A 13,823-nucleotide genomic window follows, 5' to 3' on the forward strand; every position below is an offset into this window, starting at 1 on the left:
TTTGCAAAGGGCTGAAGCATGACATTAAAATCATTCCAGGGTTTCAGGGTAACAGCACAAAATCTCTTCTTGGGTATGTATGGATAAATACACTGCTTGTTATTGGAGCTCCCCACCAGTTTAGAATTTCACAGGACATTTTTGGCCACTAGCTACACACAGTCACGGCTCATAAATTACAAGTAATTTTACAATAAGTAATTTTACCATTTGGAAACGTATTATTTACAAGAAACAACTGAACAGCAGAATTAATTCTGATATTAAGACAAAGATTTCTGGGCAAAACTCACAGTTTTCTTAGCTTAACTGGAAACAGGAAATCTTGGTGATTGTGTTCATCCAAAATTCATCCAGAGTGAAGAACTAAAGTCAAGATTCTAAGAGGGCTCATCTAGTCTAGAAAACTTTACTGTCCGTAGAGTACCGAAAATACAGTAACATAATTTATACTGCTAATGAAAGTCAAATAATGCAGGGACAAAATGGAACACTAGAACTAGAACTAGAAAAAGTAGCTACAGTTGGAAATGATACTAGTAGCAAGCTGGCACAAGTTCAACTGCACACCACCAAAGAGGATCCGGAACAGGGGAGGAAAGTGCGGCCATTCCTTCAAGCAACCAGAGATAACTTAATGGAGGCTTCAAACTAATTAGAAACCTTGAATACCGTCTTCCAGTATATTACACTCTTATATAGAGATTCTAAGGCTAGCATCAATTATGCAAGTAGGGCTAATTAACTTGGTCAGGAGGCCTCACAAGCATGCCTGTACAGCTCTGAACAAGGTATCCAACGTGGTTATCTCTCAGCTTTAACCACTGCTAGCATCCCTAGTCGTACAAAATTGATTTGAAAGATATTCCCACGCATACTACGTATTTCGTTAGGACTTTCACACCTCTGTCTGTCTTCTCCAAGATGATAGAAAGACATTTGATTTCTTACTTTGGATTTGCCTGTGAGCAGTGGAGTCAAATAGATTTTGCACCTGCCTGTAGCTAGCAAGCCAGAACTACTACTCCCTAATATCAGAACTATGCAACACTCAAATCTGAAAGCTGAGCATCCAAATGATGCAATGTGAATAAAATAAATAAATAAGAACTATTACACAGACAAAACCTCTAGACAAAGAGAACAATTGTGAATGGAATGGTAGCAAAACAGGACGGGTCAAGAACATCAAATAATTAAATAAAAAAGTAAGAATGAAAGATGCTGAACTTGGTTGGCAAAATAAAGATCACTGTTTCACAGGATGAAAAGGAAGACAGGCTTGGGGGAAAAAAAATATAGTAAGTATGACTAGTCAAATACTACTACAAAAAATATAAAACTGATTTTGACAATGTTAATTGAATTTCTTTATTAATACTGTATATCTACAAAACATTTGTTTCTTTCAGTAAAAAGTCTCATTGTAGTGGAAACTATCAAATCTTTTCTGTGACTTCTTCCTACTGTTTGACTGGATATGGATAAACATACTTATATGGATAAACACAAAACATCAAATATAGTCAGACAGCAAATTAAGGTCTTCTAAATTACAGCAGACACACGCAATAAAATAGGGGCATGACCTTTGTGGCAACAAAGTATGCTTTGTCCTTTCTAATAGGCTTATTCTAGAGGCTAGCAATTGCCACATACGTTTACAAAACCTGTCAGCTGATAAAAATAGCTGCTTACCTACTATCTGTGTCCAAACCTACAAAATCCTTCTTTTCAAAAGGAACACAGAGTAGCGGGATCTTGTCTCCAGACTTATCAGTGGCTCTGTCAAGCCGCTTAGATTCCAAGACAATGAAGAGGGATTCAATAAAATCTTCTATTCTCTTCTCCACAGTCTCACATTCATCATAACTGGGATAAAATGCCACATCCGTGCGGGGCTGCTCTGCAATCTCTCCTTGAAGTCCGAAGACAAACAACCGGGAATCATACAGCGTAGAACCATACATTTCCTTTTGAAGATGGAATTTTTCAAAAGTCTGAGGCCAGTCCTTTGCAGAAGAACAGTCGGTAATAGTTATCAGCCCCACAACTTTGCGGTGTGTCTGAAAATCTCCCCATTCATTATTCTCTGGCGGATAATGGTGCCTATAACGGATATACAACACACGCTGAGAGTCGCGCACATTAACTTGACTCACTGCTGAAATCCGCTTGTAGATCCTGAAGAAGCTCTCTTCTGGCACAATACCAATCGGCTGAACCACAACCAGGAGGGTCTGATGGTCCTCAGCGCACTGCATGTAGTCAGGAACACTCATTTTGGATCAACTGCGGGCTAATAAAAGAAAAACATGTATTTTTCTTAAACATTCAAAAATACCTGTGGCTGCTGAATGAAGGACTTCGATCCTAAACATTTCTGCATTCTCTGTATTATGCACTCCTTTAAACTGCTTCCACACTTAACTGTTTTATTCTCTTCTTCCTTTTTCAAGGCAGAACACCGCTATTTGCTCTACAATGCTTTTTTCATAATTTTACTAAATTTTCCATCACACAAAGTTAAAGTGAGCACAAAGAGCGCTCTTAGTCACAAACCCAAACAGCCACGAGCAAAAGCATCTAAGTTTTGTTCTTCGCCCAGATGAGTTCCCCCATCCTATTCCCTCTGCAGCTATACAGGTAACTGCGCAAGCAATGCAAACCCGCAGAAACCCACGGGGCAGCGGAGAGTCTCTAGCTACTGTTAGGCTACCGCTGCCACAGACTGAATGCTTACCAAAACCTCAGCAGAGGCCTTATCTGGGACTCGGACTCTCCGGTCTGTCTCTAGGATATGCCTTGTGGAACCACTGAAAATCAGGTAAGGTGAAGGGTAAACTACTACCAAATTAGAATGGCCATAGAGCTGCCAACGCTTTCACAAGGCCATGCCAACGAGAAACAGGTCCACAATACTTATTCAAGCAGAACTGAAGCCATTATTTTCCCTCAAAGCACGCATAGGTTTATCGAGACCAGGCAATTACTTCTTCCTTTACATTTAAACGCTTAAAATTCCTTCCCCCTCTGAGCTCTAAAATCGATCGAACTGCTGCGGCTCTCTCTGAAATTAAGATGAGCACAGCTAAAACATTTCATCTCCTCTGAGGCCTCCTGGACCACTCAGTCACGCTGGCGGCTTTCAGCTTCAAAACACCCTCTAAAAAAGTATATATGGGCCGGGGGGGGGATGCAGCAGAGCCTTAGACTGACGCTAAATGGTTTACTAACCAGAACTAAGGAAAAAACCAACAACAACAAAAGAGTGTTGTGCCCGGGAATGTAGGTGGTGGCGGAAAATAAGCTGTTTCGAAGGGTTTTTTCCTTAACGGCAGACGGCCCGAGGCAGGGGGCAACCTGTTTCTCCCAGTGCCCTCATCCCCCCACCCCCACCTCCCCTCACAGCGCAGACAACCGCGGCCAACGGCCGCTGGGCGGGCGCGTGCGGCCGGGCGGCGCCTCGCACCCCCCCCCCCCCCGCCGCCACCCTCCCCGCGGCCGAGCCTGTGAGGGACGGCGGCGGCCGGCGCTCCGCGGGCGCTTTCGTCTCCACGCGCGGGGCGCGGCGAAGTTTGGGGGGGGGGGGGAAGGAGAGGCCGCCCCTCACCCCCCCCCCCCCGCGAGCGTGGGGCACGAGCGGGTGGGTAACGGGGGGGGGGGGGGAGGCACTCACAGCCGGGACAGGAACCGCCCCCGCCTCCTTCTGCTGCCGGACACGCCGGAGGGGCGGGGCGGGGCGGGGCGGGGCGGAACTGACGGTAACGGGCGTCCTGGTGCCGCCCCGCCCCCCTTCAGCGGGCAGGCAGCGCATGCGCAGGGCGGTTGGCGCCCGCCGGGGCGGCGGCGTAGCCGTTGGCGGGTGGCGCCGCGCTGCGCGGCTTGAGGAGCGGCGAAGCGCTGGCGGAAAGGGCTGGTCGACAGCTCCGGGAAACGGCGTTTTCTTCGTGCGCTGCCAGGCCTGGCCTGCCCGTCGGTTTGTAAATCAGGCTTTGACTGAAACAGAGGTGATTTCACCTGAAGCGGCAGGTGAGGCCCAGCTGCCTTATCGCGTAATTGAAAACTACTCCAGCACTTACTCGTGGCAACGGCCTCCTTCAGCATCTTCAGCTTAAGGGCCAAAAAGCCTCAGAGCCTGGGAAGCGTGAGCCTTATGTGAGGATTAAGGTACTCTTAACCACATAGGAGATCCTAGTTACAGCCGTTCCTGGAGAACGATATGTCTCATACCTCGGTATTTGCCAAATACCTCTAAAAATCACTGTTGAAATCGGGCAGTATTCAAGCAAAAACCAGTCTACATATATTCTACTAAAACACAAAGAGAAGAAACCGGCTCCAAGGCTTGGTGAGGAGAAACGATGTGGCGTCACACCTCGTTCCAACAGCTAGCCGTGTGAAGACTGATTCTCGGCGTATCCCTCGTTTTTCTCTCAGCCAAGGGTCGGCAGGACATACCTGCCGCCGGCCACCCAGATGGCATCCTCCCAGCTTGTTTTCCAAACGGAAACCCCTTGGTTGCTGCCACGCTTCTCGGGACTCGCACCTCCTCCCATTTTACTTCCCACCACGCGCTGAGGAATCTGCTGTAATCCGGGAAGTCGACGGATCGATTTCGCTTTAAAGCGATATTAAATGATAAACCTTCTATCCATGAGAGAGTCTGATGAAACATTGTCAGATGAAAAAGAACGTCGCCGTTTCATTTCTCAGCAGACGGTTCATGCACGTGGTGCAAACATTGCCCTTCCCCCAAAGAGAGGGATGAAAATGAGTTGAATTACCTCCAAGTTTAACTTTTCTAAAACAATTTTTAGAACTAGTTATTATACAAACACTTTCGGGATAATAGAAAATACAGTTAACTACTAGCTTTGGACAGAAAATGTCATTTAAGTTAATTATTGTTAATATGGCCTCCTTACAGCTCACTATTCAGGAGACCTTGTCACAAGTATATTGCTGGAGAAAGATTAAAGGATTTGGGAAGGGTCATAGGAGCACAAACCTACTTCCAACACACAAACGTTATATATAAATGCAGACAAATGAATGCTCTTAAACCATTTAGGATGATAATTACTTGAATAACCTGAACACATGTATTTCCCAGTGACAAGTCAAAAGCCTCTGTGAAAAAAAAGGAGCTGGGGATTTCTCAGCTGACAGTTAGGTGTCTCTCCTTAGAAAGCACCGCATTTATTAGCTTCACAGATGCATGTGAAGACACAAGGGACGTAATGCAAACTCACTTCTTTGCACATTACTGGCCTCTTGACAACTATGGAGAGAACTGGAAATCAACACTCAGCTACCAGACTTTTCTGTAACAGTTTTACTTTTAAAAAAAATACATCCCTGCTTACAAAACACCCAAAACCTCTCCCAACCTCACTTTACGAAGCTGTTTATTTTTGTATTCCACAGTAATCCAGGAGAGCAGACACGTTTCCCCGGATGTCACATTCTCTTCCAGCATGCTACTCATTTTCCCCCTAAGGCACTGAAAAACTGGCCACTGTAGGACAATGTGTCACAGCATTAGGTTCTGTCACAATGGGAGTTTAAGACAGAAATCTCTCGTCTTCGCAGCTAGCATATAGTTTAATAGTTTTAGCTATATTCTAGAAAATAGCTCACTGTGGGAATCAATTGTGACTGAAAAATTCAGCCTGATAAGGACTGTAGATTGAAACGGTAACTTCAATAGCATTAACACTTATTTGAAGATTATGGACAAGCAATTGCTTGGTGTGAACTGGTGTGAATTGATTTAACAGTAATTCAGGGATAATACAGATGAAACTACAAATGGAGCCATTCTGTTTCAGAAAGAATACAAAGGTAGGAAGCTGCACACCCCTTTCGGGAGGGAAGATAGCCATAGTCAAGCTTAGCCAAATTTAGGATGGAGAGGGTAGAGGGTGACAGTTTTAAATAAACAAAGTAATCATTTTTTGTTCACATACTTTTGCCAGGAACGTGACTGGGAGCATTTCTCACAGGAACATGATTGCTACATTTATTTCTACAATAACGATGCAGGTACTTCACTTTGTACTTTGTTGTGGTATCAGCGATACCAAAGCACCTTAAAGGTTTGGGCTCAGCTGAACAGAGCCAATGCTGATCGTTACTCATGAATCTACTCTGTACCCTTGGTTGGAGAGGGGTTCAGACACGCTTTTGACGTAGTTCATCTCAGCAGTCTGTTGTTGTTTCACACTTTTTTCTTGCAAGACAAAAAGGTGATGGTGATAAATGGCTTGCAGAAAGGCAGAGTTACGATTAATGTAAATTGGAGCATCTAATATTTTAGCATCTCTAGGAAATTATTTAGATTGAGGCTGTGTAAACACAGTGATCTAGAGCTTTGACACTGCTGTTAAGCTACTCAGTCTCCTGATACCCTCCAGGTTGTGGGTATATAATGTCCTGCATAATCCCAGGTGGTGGAGCGAGTCTGAAGAGAAGTTACCTAAATGGGCATCTATCAAAATCGGAAATGGAAGATCAGACTTGGCATTTTTTGCCTGAAAACCTGGCTCCCATTCAAACATTTCTGAAGCTGAAAATCTTCATCCTTTCAGCTTTTCTAACGGAGGAACTCCTACACTGAGAGTCTTACCTGAAACTTCAAAATGGTTAGGCATATTAGTGACCACTGTCAATTCAATCATTTTCTATTTGCATTTGTGCATTAACATCTACTTTACCAACGGCTCAGATTTATCTCCAAGTATGATACAGCCTTATACATCCCCACTCAATAACACGTCATCAAATGCCTTCAGAATCACTTTTTTTTTTCCTCGTGCAAGACAACGCTTCTGCTTCATCATAAACTTCGTTATAAACTGTTCTCATTATTTGTGAATGCTACTTCCGTATCGCTGTGCTTCAGATGCCAAGAACACTACTGCAGCATAGTTAATGTCTTTTGTGATGGTATGCATTTCATGATAAACAGCTTTTTATTTTAATATATCTTTACATTTACTGTAGCATGTGCCAATTGCTTATCCAGATACTGCGTTTATGCTTTGCCAGATTGACTTCTGCTTCCTCCCTTGTTCGCTGACTCACACACATTTTTTCACTGGTCCAGCACTTTCCTACTGTTCTTCACAACATAATGGTCAATGTCAATAGTCTTTTTTCTGATTACAGATCATAAATAATTTACTCTCTAATTACTCTCAATGCTCTTAAATGTGCATGGGCTGGTTTTAAAATGCCACTTTGCAACATAATGGTCAATTTTTTTAGCTATGCTCCACTTTTGTGTAAAGAAAATGTATTCGTGAACTTCTTTGGCTTTGCCAAGCAATGTGAATGTGCAGTCTTCATCACAGTCTCTCTGGAATAACTGGAAGAGCTTCAGTGCAGCTAGAATTGCTTCATGCTCTTTCTATAATATATTTGCTCTTTATCCGATAATACTCTAACTTATCTCAGTGACGTTTGGAAATTCTGCAGACACCTTCTCCAGATTCCCTTCCATGGGGAATTGTGATACATCATGTTTATCATGATTTTTCTTTTAATACCATACAATAAAGGAATGATACAGGAAAGCATTTTTCAAAGATACAGCACTCTTTTCTAGTTTCAGGCAGCTCACTAGTACATATGAATGAGTTCTGTCCCTGTTTGAGCAGGCCAACTATTCACTGAGAGGAAGCTTTACTACCACAATAGCTCTACTTCCACTCAGTATAGGACAGGAGAAGTCAAATTGGTAAATTAGGGAGTCAAATCAGTAATTTTCTTCAGTTAGGTTCTGTTTCAGATTCAGCCCATGAATTTGTTACAGTTTTGTTCTGGTTCAGAACACTAATAGTTCATACCAGTAACCTGGGATTTATATGCACTGCGTCACAGATAATGAATTAAAATAGCCATGCTACAGGGTGAGACCGCAGCAAGGAAAATTACCCCAGCCTCCTTTTCTGCCAAAGCTTGCACAATACCTATACTGTTAACACAGTGCTGCAGCATCTCTCCAGTTCCCTAAAAAGGAAACCGAGGTTGAGAAGCTCGACAGAAACTGTGGCATTGCACTGCGCAGGAAGGAAATGAGAGAGAGGGATGAGCACAACGTGTCTAATCTCTTCTCTTTTCCTGGGAAATACGTCCATACACAACCCAGAGATACATATTTAGAGTGAAACAAGTGAGATCGCTGCAGGGAAGCTCAGGTAGGCAGGTGGCAGTGACAAGGAACAATTCCTTACTATGGGACAAGAATTGTAGCTCTGGTCACTCCATTGTGTTTCCAGACACAGCGTAGTTATACCTCACCTGAGGTGCCAAAGTACCTCCACTGAGCAGGTTCTTATTCAAGGCCGCAAAGCACAGCAAAAAGGAGGACTAGTGACCCAAGCAGGAGTAGAAAAGGAGAGACTGATGTGACAGTGCTCTGCAGTTTGTAATTGGTACAAATAGTCTCTATGCTGAAGAGATTTCCACTGGGGCATATTAGTTTTCAGTGAAACTTGTTCGAATTCATCACAAAAGATACTTATTTCAGCTGGGTTCCAAGTCAGGTTTAAAGAATAATTCCTAGTAACAGTGCCAGTTCAGTCCTGATTCAAAAGAACTAACTCTAGTTTGAACTCTACAGATCTGTGGGTGGTTTTTTTTTTTTTTTTTTTAATTAGGAACAGGTTCAGTCAGTTACTGGTACCACAGTAATGCTGCCATTTCAAAACGTACTAAAAAAATAATTATTAAGTGCCAGTAACGTTGCAGTATAATGGTATCCTCAGAGCGTGTACACATCCACTTTGTGTCATGCATTGTGCTTCTGCCTCCTGCGAACCAAATCTGCATTAGCAGTGGGAAGGGAGAGATGCCAGAAGTTTGCTGTGCTCCCACTCCCGTCCTCTGTCAGTCGAACGCCCTCCTCTTCCCAGCACCGTGCTGAATGACAGAGCTGTCCCATGGGCCCTGACTCTGGGAGCAGTGGGTGGGTGAAGGGAAAAGCCTGAGAGTGGGACAGGAGCCAGACAAAAACGAGCACGTCCCGATTTGCCCAGACCACTTTACGCTACATTGTCCACCACTGAGTAAAAGGACCACTGACAGGTGCCTAGCTCCTATAGGATCTACATGGCTCCTAAACCCATATCCAGATGGCTCAACACCATCAGAAATTTTGGTAGTTTCATGGGTAACTTCATATACTGAAATCATGAAAGATACCAGCAGAATTCACTGTCATGGCAATGTCAACTGTTTCCACAAGATGTCACAAGTAGATAAGGATCAAAGAAACTGAGCCTGCAAAATAGCATCATACTATGTTATGCTTCGCTTTAGCTGTAACTGCCACAGAATAGCATCAACAAAGTTGTAACCTCAAGGGATCTTTGCAGTCTAAGAGATTTAGATTGTCTTTAAAGACTAATAGGAAAAGACGTCTCCAAATATTGTAGTGCTGGAACTGTCACATCACCCTTGCACTCAGGTATCGACATGTGCTGAAGATGTTATTTTTCATTAATAACCCAACATCACCTGTATGAAAACCTTGTCCTTATGTACTGGGCAAAACCTGCATCAGCTGATTATATCCTGCTAACAAATTCCCTGCATTTTCAATTTAATACAATTCTCTTTACTGACACTTCCCTTTCTGCCCCAAACTCGACACGTACTATTTCTGCACGCCGTGGAAAAGCCTCTACGCGTCTATTAAGCGGCGATCAAATAAGTGACCTTAGCAGACTTCTTACCAACACACGCAATCAGGCACACTGCTCGTAAAGCGCACTGAAAACTTTTGAATAAAGACACTAAGGAAACGCAAACAGCGCGTTATCCTTTCCGCGAGCGCCGAGTTGCTCGCGGAGAGGCAGAGTACGGCAGGTCTCATCCTCACAGGCACGCGCGAACTTTCCGGTCCAGCCTTATCAGCAGCAAAACCCTCCCTGCCTTCGGTGGGCCTGAGCGGACGCCAGCCGCTGGGAAGCGGGATACGAGTCACCCGAGCAGAGACGCACCGCGGTACGCTCCTGCACAGGCCGAACGTGTTAATAACAAAGACACTGCCCTATTATCACTTAATACCTTCCACGGGCCCTCCGCATCTAAATACCTCCCACGAGCGTCACAGCCCTCCCTCTGACTGTCCCTACAGCAGCTGAGGCGGTATTTAGCCACCTGCGATTACAGATCCGTGAATAATTTGGTAGCCAGTGGCCTGTAATTAGGGTAGACAGAGGCGGGGCTGCTCCCGAAGCTCAAGCGCCCGCCTGGGGCTACGACCCGCGCGGAGGGGCCGCGGGAGGGAGCAGGGCACCAGCCGGCGCCGAGAGAAGCCCCCTCCCGGGCCCGGGGAAGGGGAACCCCGACGGCGGGGCCGGGCCGAGCTCTGAGGAACCAACGGCGCCGCCGCCGCCGCCGCCGCCATCGCCTCAGGGCCCGCGGTGCATCACGGGAAGAACGCTCCTCCCGCGGGAGGCGCGGTGCACGGCGGGACTTGTAGTCCTTCCCCCTCCTCTCCTCGGCGGGCGGAGCGGTGCCTCATGGGATTTGTAGTCCAAGCCTCGCTGCTTAGCCGCGGGGCGCGGCGTTCCCTCTAGTGGCCGAAGACTACAGTTCCCAGCAGGCTGTGCTGCAGAGGCCGCCTATTCCCCCCCCCCCCCAAATCCCCGCCCGCCCGCGGCCGGGTTTGGAGGGCCGGCGCCGGTCGGAGGCCAGGCGGGGTTGGGGGTGGGGGAGGAGGAGGAGGAGGGGAAGATGGCGGCGCGGTTGAGCGGCGGCGAGAACCGGCTGGTGTCGCTGCCCCTTTCGCGCATCCGCGTGATCATGAAGAGCTCGCCGGAGGTTTCCAGCATCAACCAAGACGCTCTTTTCCTCACCGCCAAGGCCACGGTACCGGTCGCCCCTTTCACCTCCCCTCCCGGGCCGGGCCCGGTTGTGAGGGGGGGGGGCCGGGCCCAACGGCGCCGCCGCCGCCGCCGCAGCAGCTCTCGCTGCCTCCCTCCGGCCCTTTCCTACCCGCGCAAGCGGGAGGTGAAGCCTCGCCCTCCTGGCTGCTTGTCGTGTGGGGGGTTTGGGCGCCGTCCGCTGCGGCCGAGCCGCCAGGGCCCGCGGGAGCCAGCGTTTCCACCGCGCTCAGGAAACGAGCCCGTGTGGAGGCCGCCTCCTGCCGCTTTCCCCTCCCGCCTGCGGCTTGCTGGGCTGCGGGAGGCCCTGGCGAGCAGCGCGAGTGAAGTTCCCTCAGCTACATCCTGACCTTGAGCCTTTCTGAAATCCGTGGGACTCTGCGCAGGGCGTCCCACAATACGTACGGTTGAGCAAAGGGCGTTAAGTGGGGATTAACGACAACTGCTACCAACTCTATGTATTAATTCACTGCTTGACTGTTGACTTCGTTTTGATTTTTAGGAGCTTTTTGTACAGTATTTGGCTACCTACTCCTACAAGCATGGCAGAGGCAAGGAGAAGAGCGCTCTAACTTACAGTGACCTGTCTCACACCGCGGAAGAGTGTGAAACCTTTCAGTTCCTTGCAGGTATCTGTAGAGTAATAGTGAATCCAGGATGTAGTTTGGAAAATGAAACGGTGCTGTCACAGAAGCGTTCTGTGAGGACACGATTCTCCTACTGGTTGTTAGTGTCCTGTACAGCATTCGACTGTACCTCATGAACTACATCACTGAAAACACTTCTTTGCAAAAGAATGGGTATTTTTCCAGTGCTGGGAAACTACACAAGGCCTGTTAGTCCTCTGTGTATTGCTCTATCCGTTTCTTAGATGCAAACAACGCAATCTGAAAGCTTTCAAGCCTATAAAATGAGATCACTTTAGGTCTTTCTGTGTCAACTTCTGTTATCCCAGAAACTACAGATGTAAATCTACAAATCTTAATTCTCAAAGAGAGTCATTCTCTGGTTCCACTCCCCCTTTTTAGTGTGTAAGTATATGTGTGCACGCACATATACATTTTTTGCTGGTACTGAGATTTTTGTTTTAACACTTAGCTCAGAACAGATATGGGAAAAGGATATGGGTTGAGGATGAGATGTACCTAGCCCAGTTTTTCTCCGAGCACCTTATGGGCATGCTTTCAGAGCATGCAGTCCTGTTTTGTCACAGGTCCATCATTATTGCCCTGAACAATACCTTCCTTGAGTACAGAAAAACAATTTCCACAGAACATAAATGGGATGGCTATCCAGTTAAATGAGCACTCATTTTTATTTGATGTAAAAGTAAAATGAAGTGATTAGGTAGTAAAGAGAGTGGTCTGTAATCAGTTTTATAACATATATTCCTCATCTTTGATTACTTGTACCTTAAGTGGGCAATTCCCTCCTTTTCTCACAGCTTGTTCATAAGCCAGAGTGAATAATCTGGTTAGTCGCTAAAAGTATAATAACTTTTCAAAATTGCCTCTGTTGGACTTTGTTTCAGTAATGATATGGATGCAACAGTATTTATGAGATAATTTAAGTATTCAAACTTTCTATAGAAGAAGCAATTCTACCTTTCAGATATCTTACCAAAGAAGATCCTCGCTAGCAAATACCTAAAAATGCTTGAAAAAGAGAAGCGAGATGGAGAAGTGAGGGAAAATGACGAAGAGGATGAGGAGGAAGATGATGATGAAGAAGAAAGTGTTGAAGATGTTGGATCTTAAGGCTAATGGAGAATTACTTCATAGTTAATCAATTTTCTGTTGTATAAAGGATGCTATTTTTGTGACTGAAAATCCATATGCTGGATATATTTATACACTGAGCCATCTGCTTTTGCTTTAAGAAGTTTAGAAATTGAACTTTATCCCTGCTGAAGAATGGAATTCTTCTCTCAGACGCATGATGGGGAAAGAAGAGTTGTTGTAAATCTGACAGCAGAACTTGCTCAGACGATTTAAAATGACTTCTTCAGACAATCGTTATCCAAATTTAAAACGTCTTATGGGCAATGCAGCTTTCAGTCCAAAGGCTCTTTCTCCCTCCAACCAGGAGTCCTCCACCACTTTCTCTTTCCTCAGAGAGGAAAATGAGGGGAGGAGAGACTTCTTACGCAATGTCCTCTGCCTCCCTAAGTAGACAATAACTGATCAAACCTTCCCCCAGTTCTCTGGAAACGTGCCAGGGCATTAGCAGTGGACCAAGCCCATCTAAAACAAAACAAAACCCCCCAAAAACCGCTTCTGTAATGCAGCTTAAATAGCCACGTCTGCACAGAAATGAGCTAGAGGTTCAGATCCATTCCGATAGCTGATGTGGCTCTGCGGCCAGCAGTAAAAAGTAGATGTGTTAGATAATGATGTAAATATGTATATCTAGAATCTTTTTTTCTAGTGAAGTCTCTACTTCTGCAATTTGTCTGTGGTTTCCTACCAAAATGGACATTGTTTTAAGTTTATTGAATGTGGATTGTTGAGTGGCAAGAGAATTAGCAACTGTTTTACCATTTGAGCGGTAGAGCTGGATTTTTTCTTTTTTTTTTTTTAAACTACAGAAATGGTGACAGTCCTGTGTAGAACTTTGTATGCAACTTTTTAAGGAAAATAAATGTTTTATATGAAAAGTGACAGTTAATGCAGAGGCTTTCTACAGTTCTTTCCAGCTTCAGTCACGTCCCTGGTTAACGTATGAGCCTAGTATGCTTGCTGTTCATCTTTCCAGAAAGGAAAGGGGGGGGGGGGGGCAAAGAGCTATGCGATGCTTGGAGCAATCGTCTGAGGTGTTCTCTATTAGCAATGCTAACTAGATTTAGTCTGCTTTGGGAGCCTCACCACTGTTAGCCAAGGGTCTCTCTAATGTTTAGTCAGAAAGAAACTGAACTGACTAACATGT

General features: G+C 45.5%; 2 protein-coding genes across 5 annotated transcripts in view; one reads left to right on the forward strand and one right to left on the reverse strand.

Annotated features, from left to right (window-relative positions):
* The window catches only part of TRAPPC9 (trafficking protein particle complex subunit 9), a 483,858-nt gene extending 476,287 nt beyond the window's left edge, over window positions 1-7,571 (reverse strand). For 2 of the 4 annotated variants that reach the window (XM_068933395.1, XM_068933396.1), the window contains exons 1-2: window positions 3,680-3,746; window positions 1,699-2,299 (exon numbers count right to left, since the gene is read on the reverse strand). In XM_068933395.1, coding sequence (XP_068789496.1) covers window positions 1,699-2,282 — 584 coding nt within the window. In that variant the 5' untranslated portion in view covers window positions 2,283-2,299; window positions 3,680-3,746. Of the gene's footprint in view, window positions 1-1,698; window positions 2,300-2,743; window positions 3,163-3,679 lie in introns of those variants that run through there. The other 2 variants (XM_068933393.1, XM_068933394.1) reach the window with 2 other exon arrangements.
* Window positions 7,572-10,668: 3,097 nt separating this feature from the next.
* CHRAC1 (chromatin accessibility complex subunit 1) lies at window positions 10,669-13,565 on the forward strand. The gene is made up of 3 exons (XM_068933434.1): window positions 10,669-10,884; window positions 11,401-11,527; window positions 12,510-13,565. The coding sequence occupies exons 1-3, from the start codon at window positions 10,750-10,752 to the stop codon at window positions 12,653-12,655; spliced, it is 408 nt and encodes a 135-aa protein (XP_068789535.1). The 5' UTR covers window positions 10,669-10,749; the 3' UTR covers window positions 12,656-13,565.
* The last annotated feature ends 258 nt before the right edge of the window (window positions 13,566-13,823 follow it).

The sequence above is a fragment of the Struthio camelus genome, chromosome 2, assembly GCF_040807025.1.
Source record: "Struthio camelus isolate bStrCam1 chromosome 2, bStrCam1.hap1, whole genome shotgun sequence".
Classification (NCBI taxonomy): domain Eukaryota; kingdom Metazoa; phylum Chordata; class Aves; order Struthioniformes; family Struthionidae; genus Struthio; species Struthio camelus.